At 37.0% G+C, this 23,586-nt stretch overlaps 1 protein-coding gene across 1 annotated transcript in view; it reads left to right on the top strand.

The window, feature by feature from the left end:
• LRIG3 (leucine rich repeats and immunoglobulin like domains 3) overlaps positions 1-23,586 on the top strand; it is a 42,484-nt gene that overhangs the window by 4,371 nt on the left and 14,527 nt on the right. Inside the window, exons 2-11 of the mRNA XM_082056286.1 lie at positions 2,438-2,509; positions 2,816-2,890; positions 16,334-16,468; positions 17,093-17,236; positions 19,539-19,682; positions 19,996-20,139; positions 20,557-20,700; positions 21,975-22,055; positions 22,722-22,793; positions 23,171-23,242. Coding sequence (XP_081912412.1) covers positions 2,438-2,509; positions 2,816-2,890; positions 16,334-16,468; positions 17,093-17,236; positions 19,539-19,682; positions 19,996-20,139; positions 20,557-20,700; positions 21,975-22,055; positions 22,722-22,793; positions 23,171-23,242 — 1,083 coding nt within the window. The remainder of the gene's footprint in view (positions 1-2,437; positions 2,510-2,815; positions 2,891-16,333; positions 16,469-17,092; positions 17,237-19,538; positions 19,683-19,995; positions 20,140-20,556; positions 20,701-21,974; positions 22,056-22,721; positions 22,794-23,170; positions 23,243-23,586) is intronic.

Below are 23,586 nucleotides of genomic sequence, written 5' to 3'. Positions count from 1 at the left end.
TACGCTCACGGTTGCCTTGATGGACTCCAGATGGATGTGAGCTTGAGCTATGAGTGAAAGTGTCTGGCTCCAGTGTGGTGATCATGCACAGCAGTGGTTGTAATTGTAGGATTTTTATAGTTTAAGGACTCTGCCAGATTTTTTTTTTTTTTTTTTAACGTGTTATAACTTCAGCAGAACAAATCTGCTCACGTCTGTTACTGTCTGGTAGGTCCTTTAGGCAAACATGTTTTAAATAAACCTTTTGCAGGGTTTTTAGATGAAATGAAGAAATGCAGGTTTTTAGCACTAATGTTGAAAGCTCTTTCTTGAAGTAATTACTGATTCCTAAGTCTTGTCTGAAGCATGAAGAACAGTAACATATTAGGCACTAACAGCCATAACTTCACTGAATTTTGGCTGTTTATTTGCATAGTTCTTATAATCCCTACAGACTAAAGCCAAATATTGAATTATGTTTAAGGGTAAAAATTGTCTCTACCCTGTCTGCTTTAAAGGACCAAGTTAGGTTCTCGTCTAGATCTTTGTAACAGCATATTTTTTCAGTATTTACATTTAAGAATGCAGTATGAGGGTTTCAAATCTATGCAGCTAATGTCTTCAGATGTTAAACAAAGGGATTTTTCTCCAGTCTACAGCCAGACTAATGTTTGCACTAGAAGCCTAGGTGCCTGGCTGGGTTGCAGTGTTATGCCCGTGTCCAAGGTTTTGCAATGGTGGGTGCAGAGGAACTAGAGTATTCTGGATCTGCAGTTCTTCAAGGTTTAGTTGCAGAACAGAACACGTAGCACAGACCTTGAACCTGGCTTGATTAAGCCAGTTCTGGTGTGTGTGCAGCAAGGATATACTGATCATCAGGCTTCTTCACTTCCAGAACTGTAGATGAAGAGTAGACACGTCCATGGCAGTGAGCCATGTTTGGCATGCTCAATATAGGTGGCTGTACTGAGTCATCTAGAAAAAGTAAGCCATCCCGGAGTTTCCTCATGGATTCAATTTGAAATATACTTCGTGCCCATGTGGCTGGATAACTGTTCTGTGCTTAGTTAGCACAGGGAAAAGTGTCAGAAAGTGTGAGAAGTTTCTTTACTGTTACCTGATGCCACAGCAGCTCAACACTGAGACATGCCAATGCAATTTGTTGTGTGTCTGCATCGCAAATACTCGCTGGAGTGGGTTGAAGAACTCCTTATAAATAGTGCAGGTTTTGGTTGCTGGCTTGGATAAGCTCAGTGTTACAATATCTAGCAAGTGGTTTGCAGGTGGCTGAATCAGTGCAGGTGAGGCAGTGACAGGCTGCAGTACCGGAGCAGGAAGGTGCACACTGTGGTGGGTATGTGGCCAAGAAGAGAGAGGTCTTGAACAGGGCTGGCCAAGGTGACAAGATCGGTTGTGAATGTGTACCACTTGTGCGGATCTCCATAGACATACGTAAAAGCTTGAGTTTCTGTGTTTAACTTCTCTGCCTTCTATTGTATTGTCATTCCTTTATTTCTGTGATGTTTCCAGCACCTCTCAGGCTACGCAAAATTTTCTCTAAGACTCTATTTTATCGTGCTCTCAAATGTTTGAGAGGAGATACGGTGTCAGTAGGGAAAATAATTTCTTGACAGTGATCAAGCTGATGTGTTGCATTCTTAATACCCTGGATTGTTTTGTTGCAAAGACATGAACAAGATTTCTTATAAACTGCATCAATATATATTTGGGGTCTTCATTGCAGAGTGGCACAAGCAAAGTGCTTGAGCTATGTTTTCAGGTGTGACTAAGTGCAGTATTAATGTGACTAGTATCCAGACGTCTTGAAACTCAGAATAGAATTAGGCCTTCCTGTGTCTGTTTTCTTCTGATATTACTTGTTTAAGAGCCTCATTAGATTTGGTTATGCAGGAATGGAGTCCTGAATTGTGTGAAAGCATGAAAATAGAACTGAGTTTTATGGATGGTCCTCACTGTGTGCTTATGATCTGTCTGTTGCTTTAGAGAAGTGAGAAGAGTAAATGATACAAATATTATGATTGACTCAAAGAATGAGACAATACTGAGTATTGGTTTATGAATTTTCCTTGTAAGCAAGAGGTTGCTTTAGCCAGATCTTTTGTTGAGAAGGGGTAGGGGAGAGGGGTTGTTGTTGGTGTATATGAGTCAAAATCTTAAAATGTTTTTCATAGATCTTACACACACATCAGTGGACATTTCTAAATTGTTCAGAGGTATAGGAAATTCTTTGACACTGCTGGCAGTGATCAAGGTATTTATACTTAGTTTCTAACTCATTTGAGTATACAAAGTATAACTAAGTTTACTAATACAAAAACCAAACAAACTTTTTATGTACTTGGAAACAAACGATAACATCATTTGGATTGAAATTGTATTGCTTTACCCAATATTTTATGGCAAAACTGACAGGCTGTTTATTTTTCTAACCTCATAGGGACTTAAGTCACAACAAATTATCTTCAATCAAGACCAGTCTCCTGGATCACCTTCATAGTCTTCGGGAAGTGTAAGTTAATTTGCCTTAATTAACAAAGGGGGAAAAAAAAAAAAAGATCAACACCCCAAACCAAAAACCCAATGAGAAAAAAACCAACCAGTGTTTGTGTATGTGAATTGCATAGCTATTTCTCTAGGGGTAATTAGTTGAAAAAACAAAGATGTTTACTGTTCTGATATTTTTTTACATTAAGTGAAACTGGAATTATTTTTGAATTTTTGGGGTGACACTGCTCAGCAATTTAGCAGATCCAATGCACATACTTCTGATTAACATCAAAGCTGACTCTTTTTTTTTTTTTTTTAATATTAATAGGAAGTTGAACAACAATGAACTGGAGATCATTCCAGATCTGGGGCCAGTCTCTGCAAATATAACTCTTCTGTCTTTGTAAGTAGATCTTACTCTTGTCCCTAGTTAGTGGAACTAACTCTATAGGGTTTGTGGAAATATGTGCATTACGGAGATTAAAGTGAAATAATTGGAAATAGAGCAGCTTGTGGTTAGGAAGTTGATTATGTCATATTATTTAGCAGGTTGTTTAAAATGTGTATAATTGAGCTTAATCCTTGTAGTTTTTATGCTTCCCTCAGATACAAAGACTGCATTAGAATTAATTTATGTTGTGGTAGTGCCCAGAAGCCTCAGCCCTTTTGAGCTAGGCACTGTACAAACATTAGTAAATGTTATACAAACTTGCACAATGCAGACTTTAAAATAAGAGTTAAACTCTGTCATTATGCATCTTGGATGAAATCCAACTTGCGTTAAATCATGGCAGAGTTCTCTTATTTTCAGTGGACAGCATGGGGAAATTCCCTGGAGATGCAGCTTCAGAAGTATCTACGTTAGAAGATTTTTTGCCAATAGCTTTAAAATGTCTTTCTGAGCCCATTTTTATGGATGGCATAATTTTTTTTACAGCTGTAGTTAATACATATAATTGTGACACATTATTATTTTGATGTTCATTGTTTTGTTTGGAATAAATCAGTAAGTTGCTTGATATGGCATCTGTAATATAGGCATAAAGTTGTAAAAGGCAAATAAGGCCCGTAACCAAAACAGTTGATTTTAAAGGAAGTTTTTTTCTCCAGGTTCTCACTTGAAATCAGTTTGATTTTTTTTCCTGTTATTTAATTTCTCTAAAATGCTGAAGAACTGCTAACAAAAATAGTTACTACCATACTGTTAATTGGAAAAAAGAAAATACATGTTTGGGATTTGGCTTTTATCAATGGGAATCTAAAGTGTCTAAAGCTAGTAATATGTAGCCCTCTGGCCAAATCCTGCCCTTGAATACAAATTGAAAGTTACCTGTATTGAAGAAGCCCTGAAGGGTTAAAACAATACAGTAAACTTTGGAAAGCTGTTCAGTTAATTAAATTGATCACTATTCAATTGCTTACATCTGGTGATTTATAGGGGTTTGTTTTTACTCTAGGCCCAGGTCAGCTAAGTCAGCTGGTGCAGCCGCTGTGTCTGGACTGCTCTGTTTGAATAAGAACTAAGTGACATTTGATACTGATGTGGTTCCTTACAGATCAAAATCAGAAAAGAATGAAAGAAAAAGCAGATGGTGTCTGACAAATAATGGTTGCATTTAAGCATATCTTGTATTTTTCATTAATGGTGACGTTATTTTTACACTGGCATAGTATTCTGTAGTTTAAACTTCTAATTAATCTAAAATATATATATAACCTCGCTAAGGTTCTCTTTACCACAGAGTTGGAAATATTGACATAGTAAAGTGGTTTATATCTTCTTACCTTATTTCTGATTAATATAAAGTTGAGAATTTGTCTTAGCATCTCTAGTCCTTCTCATGGAAACTTAACTAGTTTAGATGAACCTAAAATCATCACTTTGCAGCTGTACAAAGATTCTTGTGTTCCTTTGAGAGAATATATGAAAATCAGTTGCTGCCGGATTGGTTGTTCCCTGTCCTTAGGTCACTAGCTTGGTTCATTTACTCAGGTGGTCAAATGTGGAAAAACCTTTGTTAGATCAGTGGTCTGCACTATGTGTATTGACACTCTGACACTTAATAAGGAGGCGGGGGGGCGGAAGAAGATTTCTAAAAGCTGTTACCATACTACCAATGCAGTTAAAGTTGGTCTGGTTGGGTGCTGGCTTGTTCTTGTTCTAATTTCCATTATTTCTGTCTGGTGTGGGGAAATTATTGAATATAAGTGTGTTCCAGCTGAGATTTTAATACCTATTCTATGACCACAGCAGAGATTTTTTGAGATTAATATGGTAGAAATAATTTATTAAGTAACTGAAAGGTTTTAAGTTATGAATGTCAGTGTATAATAGTTAAGACAATGGTTTGCTCCATATCGAAACAGATGTACATGGAACATAAAATTCGAGAGTGGTGTTTCATTGTTCAAAAAATAAAGCATCTTGTTTCTTTTGCAAAAGTTTCTCTTTAAAATGTCTTACAGGCTGGAAGTTGTTTATGTAAATATGTTAAATCTCATTTAAAAAAAAAGATATAAATAAAGAGGAATAAACATACATGCCATGTCTGGCATAAAAGTATATGTAATATAGTAGTAACATTCAGTCCAATGATATTTTTTTTTTTAGAAGTGAAAAAAATACATTCACTTATTTTTTCTGTGTTGGATGTTATTTGGAGGGGTTGAATTAAACTGAATTAATATGTATCTTAAGCCATGTGAGGAGAACACATATGGAACAATTGGAATATAATTTTTAGCACAGTCTTCAAAGAAAAACTGTACTTAAAACATCTGATGGCTTTATTCAGGATTTTAAACTTTTATATGAAAGAAGCTTGTGGAGCCTTTCCAAAACAAGCCACTGTTTCCTTGTTGAGTCTTTGTTTTGACTTTCAAGTAATAGCAAAAAAGAGGGTGCTAACATTCGGAAACTTGATTTGATTAAATTTCTTATGATGTACATATACGTTGGTTCGTTACTGTCTGTTGAAAAGCCAGGTGTTTTTTCCAGGGAGTCTTCAAGGAATGCTGTGGAAGTGGTGCCCTCCTTGCTTGCCAAAATGATCATTGTTGAAGAAACTCTCTTCTTGCAAAATGTTTTTTACTTCTTAGTACTTGTCTCTCAGCTCTGGAGCCTTAGAATTTTACTTGTTTTGCAAGAATTTTCTTTCTCTGCAAAGGAAATTGCACTGCTAGTATGTCTACAGTGAATAATAGTGCAGGTATCTCCATACAGTGCTGCATGTCTAAATTCTTTGAGCAGTGTAAACAAGCGTGGGTGGAGTATCATGTTAGTGTAGTTTCCATTTCTGGAGCTGCCTCATTTCTAACTATCTAATTGATATTTATCTAGCTTAGGTATTTACATACTGTTGAATTATGCAGGGTAAACATACCCAGAGCAAGAGATGTTCCCAGTGTCATGGTCATGGTCTGCCAGTAACGTGAAGCAATGATGCCAGCATTTTGTTTTGATGGGTGCCAGTTGAGACTTGAACACCATGGGAGAGAAATTATCAGGCAGGTACACACCCCCTCCACCATGCAAAGACCTTGAGTCTGTGAAGGAGTGTACAGGCACATGCAGGTACACTCTTGCTAGATGGGTGGAGATGCATCTACATTTTTATTCATGTGATGATTATGTATCTTGTCAGATGGCATAGGGCAGCTTCTGAGCCTCCTGGGAATCACGACACTGCTGTGAACTAAATGGGTGGTAGTTTGGGCTGAATTTGGTCCAGAGGCCTTAAGTTGTGAAGCTGTGATGAATTGCCTGACACTGACAGATATAATACATTCCAGAGGGAGCAAAGAGTAGCGTTCGTCTTCCCTAACCTTAATTCTTGAAAGTCTGGCATCGTAAGTATGAGCTACTAACTGTAGATCCTGTTCAGGATGAGTGGAGAAAAGGCACTCTCTGAAGTGATTTCTCTCCCTACTCTCAACTTTCCTACTGAAGCCCATCTAGGTACCTGTTTTAAACTAACTTTTAGATGTTTCAGGTTAGGTTCCTTTTGAAATGTCTAGCCAATGTGGGCATGCCTATCTTACAGTGACGCTACTTGTAAAGGTCTGGTAGCATCTTTCAGCATGTTTGACCATTTAAGTCAATTATTTGAAACTGAAATTGCAGGGTGTTCCTTGTGCTCAGCCACCCAGCACTTCTGTGAGAGAAGGCAAGAAGAGAGCAGTTTATCAAGGCAGAAAGAGAGAAGTTCAGCCATTTGGCAGAGATTGCCACTTCTCTCGTCAGCACAGTAGCTCGAGGCTGGGTTCCCCAAGTGCTGGACAACATAAGCTTTTGGAGACAATACTGGATTTAACAACTGATTTCCACAAATATATTATGTACAGATTCCACACACGGTAATGTAGCTGCATTTATCCCTAAAAGTAGAATGTGTTAGATGTTTTCTAATTTGCATTCCTGAAGTGCTTGTAGAAACAGTTAAATTAGTGTAGAATTGCTTTCAGTGGTTGTAGTAGAAAATTCTGCGGTTGTCAGAGAATAAACAAGTTACTTTTTGTTGTTTCTAGATAGGCGGATTGCTTTTGTGTTAGGTAAGGAAATGGACGCTAATGGCCTCATACCAGGAGAACAGGCAAAGGTTCTGGGTTTGCTTCCCATTCTCATGCCATTCCTTATGCAACATGTACCGGTCCTCTCCTATTTATCATGAAAATCTGCTAGAATCTATGATGTTGATACACGAGAAGAAAACTAGTATTGCCTTTTCAGGTCTGTCATTGCTGTAAAGTTTTGTACCTAGTCTGAATCCAGAAATAGGTTGAAACCAAGTAATATAGGTACAGCAGCCTTGTGTAGAAGTCCTGCGTGGTGTTTAACTGTCAACTACTGTTTGCATAGGGATTTTCCTTTAAAATTCTTCAGAAAACATTAACTACTTTTGTGTAATTAGTGCTTTGTAAGGAAGAAAGACACTGATTTGCAAATGGTGCAACATTATTTAAGGTTTTGTTTAAGGATGTACAGTTTAAATAAGAAACCCATCCTACCTTACTTGCAGAATTTTTAAAAATACAGAATTGTAGGCACCATCTGACATTATTGGTGCACTGCATCCTTGAGTGCTGTGGCAAATGGAAGGCAACAGTGACTATAAAGAGACAGAACAGCTTTGAATATTAATGTATCCTTCCTCCCCAACTAAATTTTACTGTTCGTATCAAAATATATAGGTGGAACTAGAATTCATAATAAAAAACATGTTTCTTATTACCTACATCCAGGATATGTTATATAGTAATCATCTTGCTGTCTGTAGGGACTAGAAAAGCTGTACATGCCAAAGTGTCTAGTGCGTATTGTGAGATGCTAATGTTAGCTTAGGCTAGCTTTAAACAACTGAGTGTTTTAAATAAACTCGTGGTTTTACATTTTATTGAACAGAAATTACTTCGTTTAAAAGCTCTAGTACATATGGTGCAGGTAATTTAGATGGAAGTATCGTAGCTTATGTTGTGAAGACTGATCATGTTAGTCTAGAAAACAAGCAAATAACTCGGTCTTACTAAATCCAGAGTAGAAAATACAAAGTTCATGGTGCTGAACTAAAAGGAGGATGGATGAATGATTCACAATCCAGTGATGCTTTTCAGGTTTTACACTCAGGTTTCCACTTCATGTTTTTCAGACTGTGAAATCTTCTGTTCGTAAGAGACATAGAATATGGACCAAGGTTTTACTCTGCTGTGCTGATGGGACCCTCCAACCCCATCGGAACAAAAAGCCTTTAAAGCAGTAAAAATGAGGAGTGGCCATTCCCTTTTGAGTTCTGTGATGATGAAAAATGTTGCCAGTGTTGAGAAGGATTCTTGAAACGTTCCCAGTTGTTTGCTAGGTGCGGGACTGAATCCACAAGTCACTTTTCTGAAGGCTTTCTACAGCCTTCAGTTTTTAATGTCTTCCTGCCAGTATATGCTGAATTTACATGCATCATCTTTGAAGGCACATGTCTTGTGTCCTGGATGTTTAAAAAGATAAATGAACAAAAAGTATTAACAAAAAGGATAGGTCAGGAGATAAAAAACGTGGCAAAAGGACTGTAAAATAGCCAGTCTTAAGTGACTGCAGGGGTCACAAGTTTTCATAGTAAGCAAAATTGTTTCAACTTTAAATGTAGCTTTCTGATGAGCCCCTGCAAAATGACTCTGACTACTTGTTTATGTTTACTTGATTATTAATCTCAGACCTTTTGTGTTCAGTGAACACTTCTGTAAAAGCAAACCTAAAAGCTGGAAGTGAATTGCTATATGGAAAAAGTACAAAGTGATTCTCTTCAAAGGCAAAAAAAAACCCAAAACCAAAACAAAAAAACGACACAACATTACTTAAACCGTCAACAATTATTTATTTTTAAAAAAAATATTATTTCGGTCACTGAAAACAAACAAAAACCCAGGGAATGCCTGTAAAGTTTTTTTCAGGTCCAGATGGTAGTGCGTGCTCCGAATGGGAGGTTCTGCTTGCTGCTCATCTAACCCGCACAGATGCAGCAGGGAATTTGTTGGAGATTGGCAGGTTTTATCATGAATAAGCTCTGAAAATTTAAAATTAAGTTATCAGAAGAGCCCAAGTTTAGCTTTGTGTCTTCCTATATTAGCTTCTTCCTGCTACCCTGCTTAGTTGCCCATTAATCCTGATTTCAGTCATCAGTAAAATCTCTTCAGTGGACAGCATGCTTTGCTCCAATCTGAATAAAATCCTGGTGATGAAAGACATGGTTATGACACGGTTATTTATTGAGATTGATAAAGCATTGTGTTATCAGGCAGTGGAGACAGAGCTAGCTCTGATGTGATAAAAACCTTTAGTATATGGAGTTTATGATACTGCAGTGTCATTTCATTATATTTACTTATAGGGCTTTAGGGTGAATGGGATTGTTCATCCCACTTAAATTAAATATGTAATCTGAAAAGGGATTTTTCTTCTAGCTCTTAAAACTAAGTAAACTAACTCTTAAATTGAAATGGCTTGTCATAGAGCTTTGCTAAACAAGATGCTGAGCTTGTGAATAAAGATTTCTGAATTCATCTGTATTTTAAAGCAGCTTCATTCTAGCTTCCATTCTCATTACCAGGAAGAAAAAAGTAGTCTGACCTTCATGTGGGAGGGGGGGGAATAATAAAGCATAAAAGTCACTGATTTATTTCATTCTTGGTTTAAAAAATACCTTTGTTGCCAAAAAGATACTCTTCCGAAATTTGAGCGTGTACTTCTGCATCCTGGCTTTGATTAGTCAACATACAGCTTAAATGCCTATTTAACTTTATGCACAAAAGTAGTTGCTGGAGAAAAGTGGTGATTAATCTCTTATACTACTTAGAGGGGATTTATAATGGGCATCCCAGATCATGCTTCAGATAGTCATCTTGAGAAATAAAATTCAACTAATTGAAGCAAATGTGTAAAATAGGTCATACATTTGTCCCAGCTGGCAGTGTGGAAATAAGAGTGGTAGTTTGCACTGTGTGGCAGTATTTTAATGAGGAAAACTCCTGTGAAGGGCTTTCTGTAATGATGAAAGCTTTTCTTCATAATCTTTGTTCACAAGATTGTTTGGAATAAGGGTAGGTCTGAGAGATCTGCCTCTTTGTCATCTCACAGTTGGCTGGGAATGGAGGCTGTTTGTAATATCTAGGAGAACACTGTCTCAGTTTGCATTTGGAAAGCTGCAGTCACAAGAAAGAAGTTTAGACTCCACTCCTGAAAATGAAAGCTTACATTCAGTTGGAGTGGAAGCCTTTCCCTTCTACGCTTGCCAGAGAAAGTGGTATTGTGTGTTTATAAAGCTAGCATACTAAACTAAAGTCTGGCTCCCAATATTAAGAAAATGTTGGTCAAATATTTTACATCCTTGTCATCTCTTCAGCTACCACTTTATTATGGGAAGGATTAAGATTTGGATGCTGCCTGGAGGAGTTTGTTTTGAAGAAGGATTGAAAGAAAGGATAGAGGAATGCCAGACTGGGCTTCAGGCATAAGGCTACTTTGGAGAAAGTCCCAAAAATGAGAGTGGTGGTAAACCATGTGTCATTTGGGCTGAAGTTGTGAGCAAAATGCTAGAGCAAAGAAACTTACTGGAATTAGTTCTTGCAGTCTCCGACATTTGGTGCGGAGACTAAGAGGAAGTAAATGAAAGAATTTGAAAAGGAACCTGTCTTAGTCAGACTTGCAGACATGGAAACTACATTTTTTTATGGCAGGAATCTAGGCTGAATGATGGGAAAGGGAAGAAGTATGTAGAAACCCAGAGTTTGTTGCAGCAAAAATACACTGAGAGCCTAGACAAATGCTTTTGCAATGAGAATGGAAAATGCAAATTTTATGAGCTATTTGCAGTGGAAAAAAATTGCATGATTTTCTGATCAACAGTGTTAAAGAAAAAGGTGCATTTAAAAGAACAGTAATGGATCAGAAAAATAGAGAACACTTCCTGTGTGACAAAATGGAAGAATGGTAGGAAATTTTACCAAGGAGGAGGTGCCAAGTTGTAGGACATGCAGTAGAGAGACTGAGGGAAGTGAGAATGAAGTTAAGAAGTCAGGCATAAATATGGGGTGATATCTTAGAGAAGTCGTAGGTAGTTATTGCAGTAGAGCAGTAAAATGTAATGACTCAGTGCCTTGAGTGAAATAGAAGTAGATAGGAGAACTTTCCTCAACTCCTAATCTCAGTTGTTAATACTAGATCTAGAAAGATGTGGTTTGAAGTGCCTGGACTGTGCCTTCCAAAAGGGAAGATTGGCTCTGTGACAATAAAGGGTAGGTGTTTTTACTTAACAAGTCCATATATAAGATTAGAAATACGATTTATAATATTGGAGGGTGTTATATGCTGGATTTAACCTAGGTCATACTTACGATACACATTCTGCATCTTTCTCTTCTCCTTTTTCCAGTTCATATTTGGTTTGGGAATTAATAAAACTCTGGTCTCAAGTTTTGGACAGAGTATCAGTCGCCTGCAGAGTTCTGAGTTTTCATTTTCAGCTTTATGCCTGTATACCACAAGAAGCATGAAGTATAAGAGCAGAGACTTGCTGACATCTGGCTTCAAAAAGCAATGACAGGCATGGATTACAGAATGAAGGAGACCTTCAAAGGAAAGAACTGCTTGCAGCAAGGGATGTGAGAAGCCTGTGTGTGAAGGAAGCAACAAACTTGTAGACCTACCAGTATGACTGGAAGGGAGCCATAATCCCGGCTCTCTCTATTTTTGGCATCTTCATCTTGGAGAAAAACAGTTTCACTTGAAATATTTCTGTACCTAAGAGTGGCAAAGATGAGCAAAAAAAATGGAGGTTCTTAATTCAGTGCAGTTGGATGTCTAATGGTGAGAAAAGCATGTAGTCCCATTAATATAATGGGATTTTTGCAAGGGTAGTGTGCATCTTGAAACCATAATTACAATATTCATAATGACATAATTGTTCATTACAGTCTGACTAATTTTAATAGTCAAATAAATAGAAGTTGAAGAAAAAAAATCTTTTTTCTCTCTTCGTATAGGAGTTACCGAGACACTTTTTTTCTGGTATATGCTCTTCAAAGTTGTCTAGCTTTATCATAAAAGTGCCAAAAGATGAGTCTTCCAGCACTTCCTGAGGAAGTTTATTAGAGTCTTGATCTTTCATCTTCAGTATCTATTATTTTTTAAAAATTTTTTCCTTAAATTTTCTTTCTCTTGGTGTCTTGATGTTGTTGTTTCTTACAAGAGCCCCAAAAGTCCAAAGGAGTTTGTGAGGGCAGGAAGGGGACTGCTAGAAACAATAGATGATATGCCAGAAGTCGTATTACTTCAGTGGGTGAGTGGAGGGAGGATCAGGTGAAGGAACCACAAATATTTGAGCAAATGTGAAAAGAGAGGCTGTGAGCTGTAGTGGCACATGCTCAGATGTAGACAGTCATGTTGGCTTTGCCTGTGCTCTGACATGGCTGCCTCCAAGCCAGCTCTAATCTGGAAGCCATGTAAACACAAGATGGTTAAACTAAACATCCATGAACCCCGGCGTCTTGGCTTCAGCACTGCTCAGAAAGAGATGTCTAGCCCTAGCAGAGTGCTTTTTTTCTCCTTACATATCCTCTTAGTCCTTAGCAAGAGACTTCACTATGATTTCATTTGTCTACTTGTGAGGCAAATTCAGGACATCCAGCCTCTCAGGGCTTAGTTGAGGGACAGGAGATACTGTCCTAGTCCAGAATCACACAGAGGTTAAGGCAGTTATTTTGCATCTAAAGACTTTGGAGAACACACTGCACAGACACAGGTCTCCAAAATTCTTTCTAGACATCTTGTTTTTTAATGGATTGTTCCACTTCTAGACTCCTATACGTGATCCTTTTCAGGATCATGGTGTAAGAGAAGATTAAGAGGGTCTCAGAACACAGCAGATCAAGATCTACCTGAAAGAAAGAGTTACGCTGGAGAAGAAAATGCAAGAATTTTGTTGTTTTTGTTGTTTTGTTTTGTTCTGTTTTTTGAGTGCGCTGAGATTTTTGAATAGAAACAAAAGATAGGACTTGAAGTCCTAATCTGTTTTGGAGTTGGGATTTCCATGTTACAGGACCAGAGTTACAAAGCTTGCATAGGTATTTCTCTTAGGTAGAAAACATAGCTCATTGACAATCTTTATCAGGAGATACTTAGTCATACTATCTCAGATCTTTAATTTTTTTTATTTTCCCCCAGCACATAAGAGCTATTATGTCTAAATGGTGTTAACTAGATTATTAACAAAATTAATATGGAAGTTGCTGTCCTTTATATTTCCCCAGAGGCACGGAAGGTACAAGTCAATAACGTCAGATGTGTTGTAGCTGTTGCTAATATAGAATGAATCTTGAGAACATGATTGATAGAGCTATTATAGATGTTTTGGCCTAGCGGTGTGGTTAAAGCCATGAACGCTAAGAGGGAAAGCTAAGGGTTCTCATACCCGTAATGGAAAACTGATATTCTCTCTTAAGCTGGTATTCGCACAGGCTTATGTAAAAATCATTAAAGCAGTCTGCATGCACTCTTGGGTTGTTGGGTTTTTTTGCTGCAAGTCAGGGTGTAGACGCTCAAATTGCAAAAGGCATGTTCAAATTCATGGACGTATTTTTGGTGGTTTTATCTGTGTTCCTCGATGCTCCTGCTGCTTTTGCCATAACAGGAGAAGTTGTAAGGAAGCTGCCGTGTGTTGCTGTTCCTCGCACATGAAGAAATTGAGATCAAATTGCTGTAGGTCTGCTTCTATGAGAACTTGATGTGCTGGTTCTCTTGTTGCAGGAGGTCTCTGTTGCTCTGATCTCCCCTTGAGTGTCTGTGAAATGAAACCAGTGCACTGTGCGCAGCTCCTTTTGTCTGAGCACAGCAATAACAACACTTTGCTGGAAAGTTGTTTTTTTGGGGGGAATTTTTTGTTTGTTTTGGTTGTTTGTTTGTTTTTTCTTTTCTCCACAGTGAACAAACTTGTATGTCATTGTGCCAACACAGAGGATAGTTTGGTTTTGCCTTGACAATTAGATGGTGATTTGGTGGTTATGAGGAAGCCAGTACATTGTTTTTATTTGATTTACTTAAGTGATGATTGTGAAGAAAAATCAAATTAGCATTGAAGTTTCTAATTTTAACTAAAATTATGCCTTAAAGTAGAACTGCATAGTCTTCCAGATGTGAACTATAGCACTTAAATTTTTTTGAAGGGAAAACTGGACTAGAACATTGGAGCAATAAGGAGCGAACCATTCAGGTATTTTGTATTTGAGTAGCTTCTACAAATATGAGTAACCAGGAAGGTGCAGTGAGGACTGGTTTGGTTTGCTTTCTTTCCGTTGTGAGATGGAATAGGATTGGATGTGTAACTCTGTTACAGTGAACAAAAGAAATTACTTTCTCCACACAATATGACCTTACCATCTCCAAAAAAGAAAAATGTTCCCCGAAACAAACAAGCTGGAGTTTTTTTGTTTGTTATTGCTGTAACCTGGTTTGTGTCAGGTAATTTGCCAGTTAGTTTAAGTGCTAATCTAAAGGCTGTGTAAGAGTTTTATTCGGTTCCATTAGGTCCAACCAAACTTTGTAATACAGGGGCTATTATCCTGCCGGTTGTGAGGAATTTCTGTTTTAAGGAGCAGTGCTGACACAAAGACAGCACTGTGCGAGCCCTCTCCATAACTGAGCACTTTCACACTGCAATTTAGGAGGCGTGCAGTTCAGGAAATTGCTGGCTTCTGCTGGAGCACACTTTTACTGCAAGGAAAATTTTATTCGTCACTCAAGTAATTGGCAGTTTTAATACCTTGTTAGTAATTACCTTATAAACAAACTAATGCATAAAGGCAAAGCTCTATGACCTGTTATCTAACTTGCAGTGTTATTTGGCCAGTGGAACTGACACATGGCGGTGGTGTTTGTTGTTGTTTTTTATTAAGGTAATTTGTTTTCATTTATTATAAATACTTTCAGCTAAGAGTTAAAGAAATGCAGTGTACCTCTACCAGACAGCCTGAGGAATGAAACATGATACAAGCACAGCATTGGAGGGTCTGCAAGATCACTTACCCATTCCCACATGTGGTCAGAAGGCCCATTAATCTAACTTCTGGTTCAGTTTTTGAGTCAGGACTGTTTTTTTTTTTGTCTTGAGCACTAATCCCCCCACTCTCCTTCAGTATGGGAGGGTTCTCCATGCTCTCCGAATTGTGTGGCTTAATATTTGATCCAGAGCAAGTATTTCCAATAAAGGCAAACACCTTCCAGAATCAACATTCTTGTTGATAGTTTTACTGAAATTGCCTTTGCCTGCAATCTCTAGAAGCTGCAGAGAGCTCATAAATTTTGATTATTCATCATACTAGGTACAGAATGTACCACAGCCAGAACTGACTTGAATTTCCCAAGGTAACACGGATCGTTTCGGGTTATGTTCATTTAACTGGTCATGATGGGTTTTCCCCTATGTACGATTAGTCCCAAACGAATAACCCTATTAATGTTGCTGATGTGCATGTATGATTCTATGCATGCAACTGGGATGGAAAAACTGGTAGGTTGCTGGGTATGAACATGAAACATGATCTCTGAAGAAACTACATTTCATTGGAAGTGAAAGAAGGGGTGTTCCTTACAGTAGACTAGGATACCCGTGTCTTTAAGCAGTTCCAGTGTTTTTGTTGTGGACTTGGGTGTGATACTTAGCTGAAGCTTTACCAGACAAGAAGTCTAGAACATCTGGAATAAGCAGAAATTTTATTCTTTGCTAACTCACAAGAAAAATCTATTGGATGAAATACTAGGTCTAATTGCAAAATTCTAGAATGTCTTCCTGAGGAGGTGCACTACCATACACAATTTCTAATCTAGCTCTGTTTTTCTGGAAATTCTGTCTGATTTTCACACTACAGGAGTCTTCAAAAAATGAAACACTATATCTAGATACTATGATGTTTATTTGGTTAAAACAAAGCAACTCTAATCTCCTTTCATTACAATACTGTGAAATACTGTTCAATGCAAATAGTGGGTATTTCTGCTGTTCAGAAGTAGATGATCATAGAGTTTCACATCTTGTTTTGAAAGCCATGAATTGCAGTAATTGGATTATAATGTAATTTTTTTTCATCCTGTGTGCTCAGAACATGTTCTAAGAAATGGTGATCAACATATTGACTTAGAGCATCCCAATTTGTGAAAATTGTGTCTAGATAAACACTTCATTGGTTTTCTTTAATTATAAATTATTTTCAAGTGGTGGAATTAAGAACTAACTCTCATCAGAGTCCTCTGTAGTTAACAAGTGTTTACTCTGGAAATGACAGTCTTTTGACCGCTGCCCTTAAATTTCAGGACTAGCAACAAGATTGCCAACATCTTGTCTGAACATCTGAAGCCATTTCAGAGTCTAGAAACTTTGGACCTGAGCAACAACAACATATCAGAGCTAAAAATATCATCTTTTCCATCATTACAGCTCAAGTATCTGTAAGTAAACATACTTTATTTCTTTCAGGTTACTTTCAGAAAACTTGTTGGAAAACTTATATGGGCTGCTGTTTGTTAAGGTACTAAATCGTCTTTCAATTAGGCATGCATTAAATATTTATCCCTACTTTCAACTGTTGAGTTTAGCGTAAGGTACTAACTTGAATACATGAGTTGTTGCAATGAGGTGTTATAGTTTATAAAAAGTGAAGGTCATTATCTTGAGATTATCTTTTGGGAGAAATAGTTATGTAATGAAATGAACTTATGTTTCCCACGGCTGGGCTAATGTTGAGTTATGTGGTGTTTGGTGGACTTCTTTCAATCTACCTTAATTCTTATTCAGTAATACTACAATGCCTGAGCTATACTGAATGAGAAGAAAGTAATGGGGTTGTGATGTGCTATCTTCTGCCAATAATACGCTACTGCAGAGTAGAGCAAAATGTTGGTGGTGAAACACTATTTGACCATAGACTGATCTGTCAAGAGCTCTAATTAATATGATAAATGAAATTCCATATATCAAGGAGTAGGCAGCACAAGAGCTTTGTGTTTCACTACTTGGTATTGAGAATTTATTAAATAACTGTAAATTTAACCTTCTAGACGTTGTTTCAACAGGTACATTAACAGTAACCGAATAACCTCCATGGAGCCTGGTACCTTTGACAATTTGTCTACTACACTTCAAGTATTGAAACTGAACAGGAACAAAATTTCAGCAATCCCTCAAAAGATGTTTAAACTCTCCCATCTGCAGCACCTGTAAGTGCAACCTACAATTGACTAATTGTTTTCAGATTTTCCAAAGCACTGGCAGTGCTTGAACTTTAGCCTTTAATTTAACCAGAGGCAGAGTGAGACAGACACAAAAAACATATTACTACAACCCTTACTAACTGCAGCTTTGTACTGAACAAAACTAGTCTTATATATTGGTGAGATGTGAATAGTCTTTGTGTTTAAAATCGTCTTTGCCTATTAAAAGAAAAAGTCTGGAGAAAGGGTAGTAGCAGCATTCCTGCTAAAAAGCATTGGAAAAATGCTAATTGAAGTAAATGTACATAGTTCACTACAGCAGTCACTTATTTTGTGCTTTCATGGTGAAATGAGGAGAATTAATGTGCTTTTGAAAGATATGACAATAAGCAATATGCTTGAGTAAAAAGACCTCCATCATCTTTACTGATACAATGCTGTCTTTAAATGTTTTACTGAATAAATAAAGTCATTTAGTATAGAAAATGCTGGAGAAATCTCTTTTTCAGGTATTGGGGTATTTTTGGTGTCTTTTTGAAAACATAAAGAGTGCAGAAAGTTGACAAGATAATTATTTAATAAATATTAATAATTATTTTCCATATTAGATAATTAAGTAGAAATTATGAACTCTCTCAGATTAACCTTGAAAGTGAAAGGTCATAAGAACAATGAAGTCTTAGGATGCTTTACACATCTGGAAGCCGTGTCTATGTATTTTATATATAGAAATGTAGGAAGAGTTTGATTCAAGCTCCAGTAGAAGAGTATGAGAACAGTCCTGCAAAGCTCAGGATTTGTTGACGGTCTTAGCAGACTTTCTGATCTTCAGATTCAGCTGAAATGTTGGAAGTTGATGATATTCTTGCCGAAGGAAGTTCTAGTCTTTCACAATTTAATCAGTAGGCTGACTTAGTTATGTTAGGTAGCTAATCTGCAATGAAGGCCAATAATTTGTGTTGCCACCTGAAAGAAGTATACAGAGGGGGAGTAGAGGAGAACTGAAGGCTGTTCTTACTGAATGTTCTTCACTGCTTATGCACATTTAAACACAGGAGGAGTAGGGAGGAGTAGGGTATCTGTTAGCAGGTACAGTTCATGTTAGGCTGCCAGAGAGGAAAGCTGAAACTCTGAAAAATAATTGTGGTATAACTACAAAGAGAATTATTTAGGTCTTTACTTCATATGGGGAAGTAAGTTTTAGAGGAGAGGATCCTTCTTAGTTTCGTAGGATTCAGGGTGATAGATCTGAGACCTTCGTGAAGCTCATGCTCATGCGTTGTATGAGGGCCTTTTCTTGGTTATTGTCTAATCCTGTCTCTTCATACTATATATCAGTTGTTGCTAATAAATAAACTCTTAATTTGGCAAATGATGGGTAGTTTAAAATTCACTGTTATAAAAACAGTTAACTTTTTGGCTGTGTGAGGCTAGGCCTCCCTTTTCATGTAGCTTGGAAAGTCAGAAAGCTGCTTGGGGTTGGTGCAGGGTTTGGAGTTAAAAAGTATCAAAGCCAGGGAAGTGTTGTGGAGAGCAATGGACACAGTCCTGTGTAACCTCATCTAGGTGTTCCTACTCCGGCAGGGGGATTGGACTAGATGATCTTTCGAGGTCCTTTCCAATCCCTGACATTCTGTGATTCTGTGAAAATATTGAGTACTGCTGTCACTGCAGTTTGCACTCTTGTCTAGTTGTGCCTTACAACTCCCTTCCCAGATACACACAGGTCCCAGCTTCTGACCTACAAGGGGGTGTGTAGTGGCAGAAGGGCGAGTGCCAAAACCAGTTCAGAAAGAGGGAAGGAACTATTTGTAACTAGTTCTGGAGAATGGGAGAGGAATGTGTAATGAATGTTTGGCTCTGGACTAAGAAAGAAGGATCATCCAGGATGTTTATTTTTGCCTAGTTATCACAGTTGAAAGTTTTAACTTTTCGTTTCAGGCTGATTATTGATTGCAATTACAAGCTAACCTAGTGGCTCTAATGCTGGATAAACACAAGGAACTTACTTTCATTTTTGAATTTGTGAATGGGATTAACCATGACATTCTAGGTCTACAGGGATTCTTTAAATCTGAAAATCAAGGAACTACCAAGTACTTGTCCTCAGTTTCAGAAAAGCAGAACAGTATTAATATGGTTAAACATAATGTATTACAGTACATTACAGTTTAAGTTTTATTACATCTTGTCTCTGTTTCATGGACAAGAAAAGCATTTAAAATAGGTTTGTTTCCGGAGAGGAAAGAACGGTTGTTGGCATGCAGGTAAACTTACTGTGCTGTAACTGTAAATTTTATTGATGCAGGGAGCTGAATCGCAACAAAATTAAAAAAATAGATGGGCTTACCTTCCAAGGACTTCCAGCTTTGAAATCATTAAAACTGCAGAGAAATGGAGTTACTAGACTCATGGATGGCGCTTTCTGGGGATTGACCAACATGGAAGTCTTGTAAGTATCAGCCTTTTTCTGAGAGATTCTGCTGCTAACATATTAAGTAGAATTGCACAAAATGAAGATAATTTCTTAGTAAAGTTTAAAGATGTTTTTGAATTAAATTGTGGTTTGAAGAGCAGCAGGCAGTCATTGGTGACTATGTGTTACAGGACAGCACATTCTGAATGCATGCATACAAGTCTAAATGTAAATAGAGGCTGCAGCTCTCTGGCCAGTATCATGAAGTCAGGTGTGGACCCCTGGCAAAGTGTGCACACTGCTGAGTTTCTGAACCTTATGTCTTTTATCTGTTTGTGTGTGTTTGTAGGCAGCTGGACCATAACAACTTAACAGAGGTAACTAAAGGCTGGCTTTATGGCTTGCTGATGCTGCAGCAACTCCATCTCAGCCAAAATGCCATCAGCAGGATCAGTCCTGATGCCTGGGAGTTTTGCCAAAAACTCAGTGAGCTGTGAGTAGCTTTTATTTTATTCCAGTTTTAGAACACTGGGTATGTGCCAAAGCATGAGCTTCTTACCACTCATGTGTGAATTTTTCATAACAAAGTTTCCAAGGTGACAATAACTTTTTTGTATGTGAGACAGTTATATTTTGTTGAAAGAAGTTGAAACCAACCATGACTGCTTCATTTCACTGTGGCAGTTGTACTAAAGCTGTAACACAGTCATTTTCAAATGAAAGCAATTCATTCTGCACTAATTTGTGAATTGTTGGAAATGATATACAAGCTTTGTGGTCAAAAATGGTGTAGGTTTTGTGATAGTTGTAAGGGGAAAAAATTTTTCCCCCCTGAAAATTCACCTTGTTGAACTGAGTAATAAGCGCTGCAGCATAAACATTCAAATACATTTTTGCCTTGAATTTGCAGAGATTTGACGTTCAATCACTTAGCAAGGTTAGATGATTCAAGCTTCGTTGGTTTAAGCATGCTGGTTGGACTATACATTGGAAACAACAAAGTAAATTACATTGCTGATTGTGCCTTCCGGGGACTTTCCAGTCTACAGACTTTGTAAGTTGACAAACTCAATTTTTAAGGTCAAAAACCTTGAGAAAAACCCTCAGTGTTTATAGATTTTTTTTTTTATTTTTTTTTTTTTCCTTAAGAAACCTTTTGTTAACTTCCCCAGATCAGCATATTTTTCTTACAGTAGGATTTTTTTTTCAGAAGAGTTGGGAGAGGGTGGGCTTCCTCTTCCATTAAGGCTGTGCACAATGGGTAGTGGTAATTATGATAGGAAATTTCAGTAGCATTGTTATGGGAAAGGCATGTCACCATTTGAAGGCAGCAAGCAGCACTACTACCCACAGCTTTAGGGATCTGGATCATAGTTATGTCTTAACTGAATCAACATTTTCCCTCATGATAGAAATGAGAAGACAAAACACAAAACTGTATATTACTATGGATGCTGATGCTTGTTGTGACTGGGCAATTGCTTTAAGCATTCAAGCAGAATAGCATTTCTTGAAGGAAAAGAAAGAAGTAAACTAATATGAATATATTCCACTTCATTAAAATCTTCCAGTTATCTACTATTGACCCATCTGTTCACCAGATGAATGAAATGGTTGCGTTTCCCTCTAGGCTTTGAAAAGGGTGCTAACACTTTACTTTCAGGGGTTTGCTCACATACTCACACTTAGGGCATCTAGCAAAGATGCAGTTTGGATGTGTGTATGGTCTGTTTTTTAAGCATATGGGGAAAGAAAGATCATAAAAAGAGGAAATCAGAGACTTGGGAAGTGTCTAGGAGTTAAGTATTAGATTTTTTCCTACGAGGATTCTTTGCTGACACACTGTTCTTTTCACAAATCTCTAATCTCTTTATGCTTCACAGGTAATTAAGCTAGTGTTGTGGATATTGTACAATATAAAAATGATTCACATATTAATAAATCTGTCTGTGTTGGTGTGTGAGTGTATTTTGTTTTGAAGAAGGAACCGCTGATCCCTTCCTATGACGCTTCTCCTCTTATGACAGTCCTGTATCTGAATACTCTTGTAGGGGAATGTGGGTTTGTTACCTAATGATTCTTAAAGTTGTTAGGTTTGTGATCTGTTTAATTATCAGTGGCAAAAGTACTAATAGTCTACGAAATCTCTTAGTAAAAACTGAAATGAAATAGCTAATCATGAAAAGTTTATCTCAAAGATAAATGAAAAACAACCTACCAGAAAGCTATTTTAGAAATTGTTTTAAATAATACATGCTCTTGAAGAAGTATGTACCTTGATCTTTTTAATGGCTCATGTGGATTGATTTCTCCTTCCCCCTTAAACAGGGATCTGAAAAACAATGAAATATCATGGACAATTGAAGATATGAATGGTGCCTTCTCTGGCCTAGATAAACTTAGGAAGCTGTGAGTATTACTACAACATTTGTATCTCCTCATCTCTTAAAAAAATTAGCTTAGAATATGTGTGTTTCAAGGGACAAGCCCAATACCTAATGGTATTATATTTTCTATAGCCAAAGTGATTTTTTTTTCTCCCTTAACATTTTGTTCTCTATAAAATGTTCCTGTTCTATAAAAGAAACTCCTGATTTGTGAAGTCAAGCTAATCTGAACTGTTTTAAATATTACTACTATTTATGTAAACATTTTTCAAATAATAAAGTTTTTCCCATAATAGGAAGTAGTAAGTGCATTATATGACAAAGACATAGTAACAGAGATAGTCTTTGGTAAAATAATGCAGCATTCAATGGAAATGGCTTCATTGCATTGAAATTTTTGGATATATATTAATGAAATAAAAAGATGCGTACGTGTATACATTAGAATAATCCATATCACTGAACTGTACACATTAAATGTCTTCTAAAATAATTGTAAAATCTAGATGTTTACTCAAGGGGAATAAATGAGCATCTTCTAGAGGTCAGGCATTTTGCTGCATTGGAGAAGGCTGAGTGGTCAGTATTAGTCACAGTTTAGAAATAAAGGCCAAATATACAATTGTTCAGCTCAAAAAATGCTTCCATTCTGTTGCATCTTTTTGTATCATGTACTTATGTATTTCAGGATACTCCAAGGAAACAGGATTAGATCTATTACGAAGAAAGCATTTTCTGGTTTGGATGCACTTGAACACCTGTAAGTAGTAGAAATTAACATTTAACCCAACATGGGAAAAACTGAATTTTGATACTAATTGAAATAAATATAGGACTAACAAACTTTACTTATGACTTCGAATGAAATACAGTTACCCTGGTTTCTACTGTGACCTTGAGAATGTTCTTGTATTTTAGAGTTATGCTGAAGATAAATTTTGGAATTAATTATAGGAAGTGTTATTTATTAAGCATGCTATAAATCTCCGTAATCCTGTCTCTTTAGTTTTTGAGCTAGAGGATCCTTTGTATATCATTAAGGTAGCAAAATATTCATTGAGTCTTAACTATGTTCAGTTTAGTAAATTCCTCTTTCCCACTCTGATGTTATTCTTCTGTTCTTCTTTGTTTTCCTAGAGATCTAAGTAACAATGCGATTATGTCAGTTCAAGGAAATGCATTTTCACAAATGAAGAAACTCAAAGAATTGTAAGTTTTTGTCTCAAGACATCACCTCTATTAAATACATATATCCATATAAATAAAAGCCTTGTAAGATGTTGTCTGTTGTCTTGATAAACTCCCACTGTAGTCGCTCTGAAGTCATGTAAAAAGGGTATGTCAGTGTATTGGTTTTTTCTTTTATTTTTTTATGTGATTACTGTATTTAAGGGAGATAGCATAGGATAGGAGGCATTCATTTTCTGCCGCATTTGCTGTCTAGAGTCCTTATTTTAAATTGGCTAATCTCTAATAGGTATTAGATAAGGGAGACTTTGATGTAATGTGCTATAAGATCAGCAGTGCTATCACTGAGCTAAAGCTTACTGGAC

This window comes from Streptopelia decaocto (genome assembly GCF_964273445.1).
Source record: "Streptopelia decaocto genome assembly, chromosome: 1".
Classification (NCBI taxonomy): Eukaryota; Metazoa; Chordata; class Aves; order Columbiformes; family Columbidae; genus Streptopelia; species Streptopelia decaocto.
The sequence above is the reverse complement of the archived record's forward strand: the minus strand, read 5'-3'. Positions and strand labels throughout refer to the sequence as shown.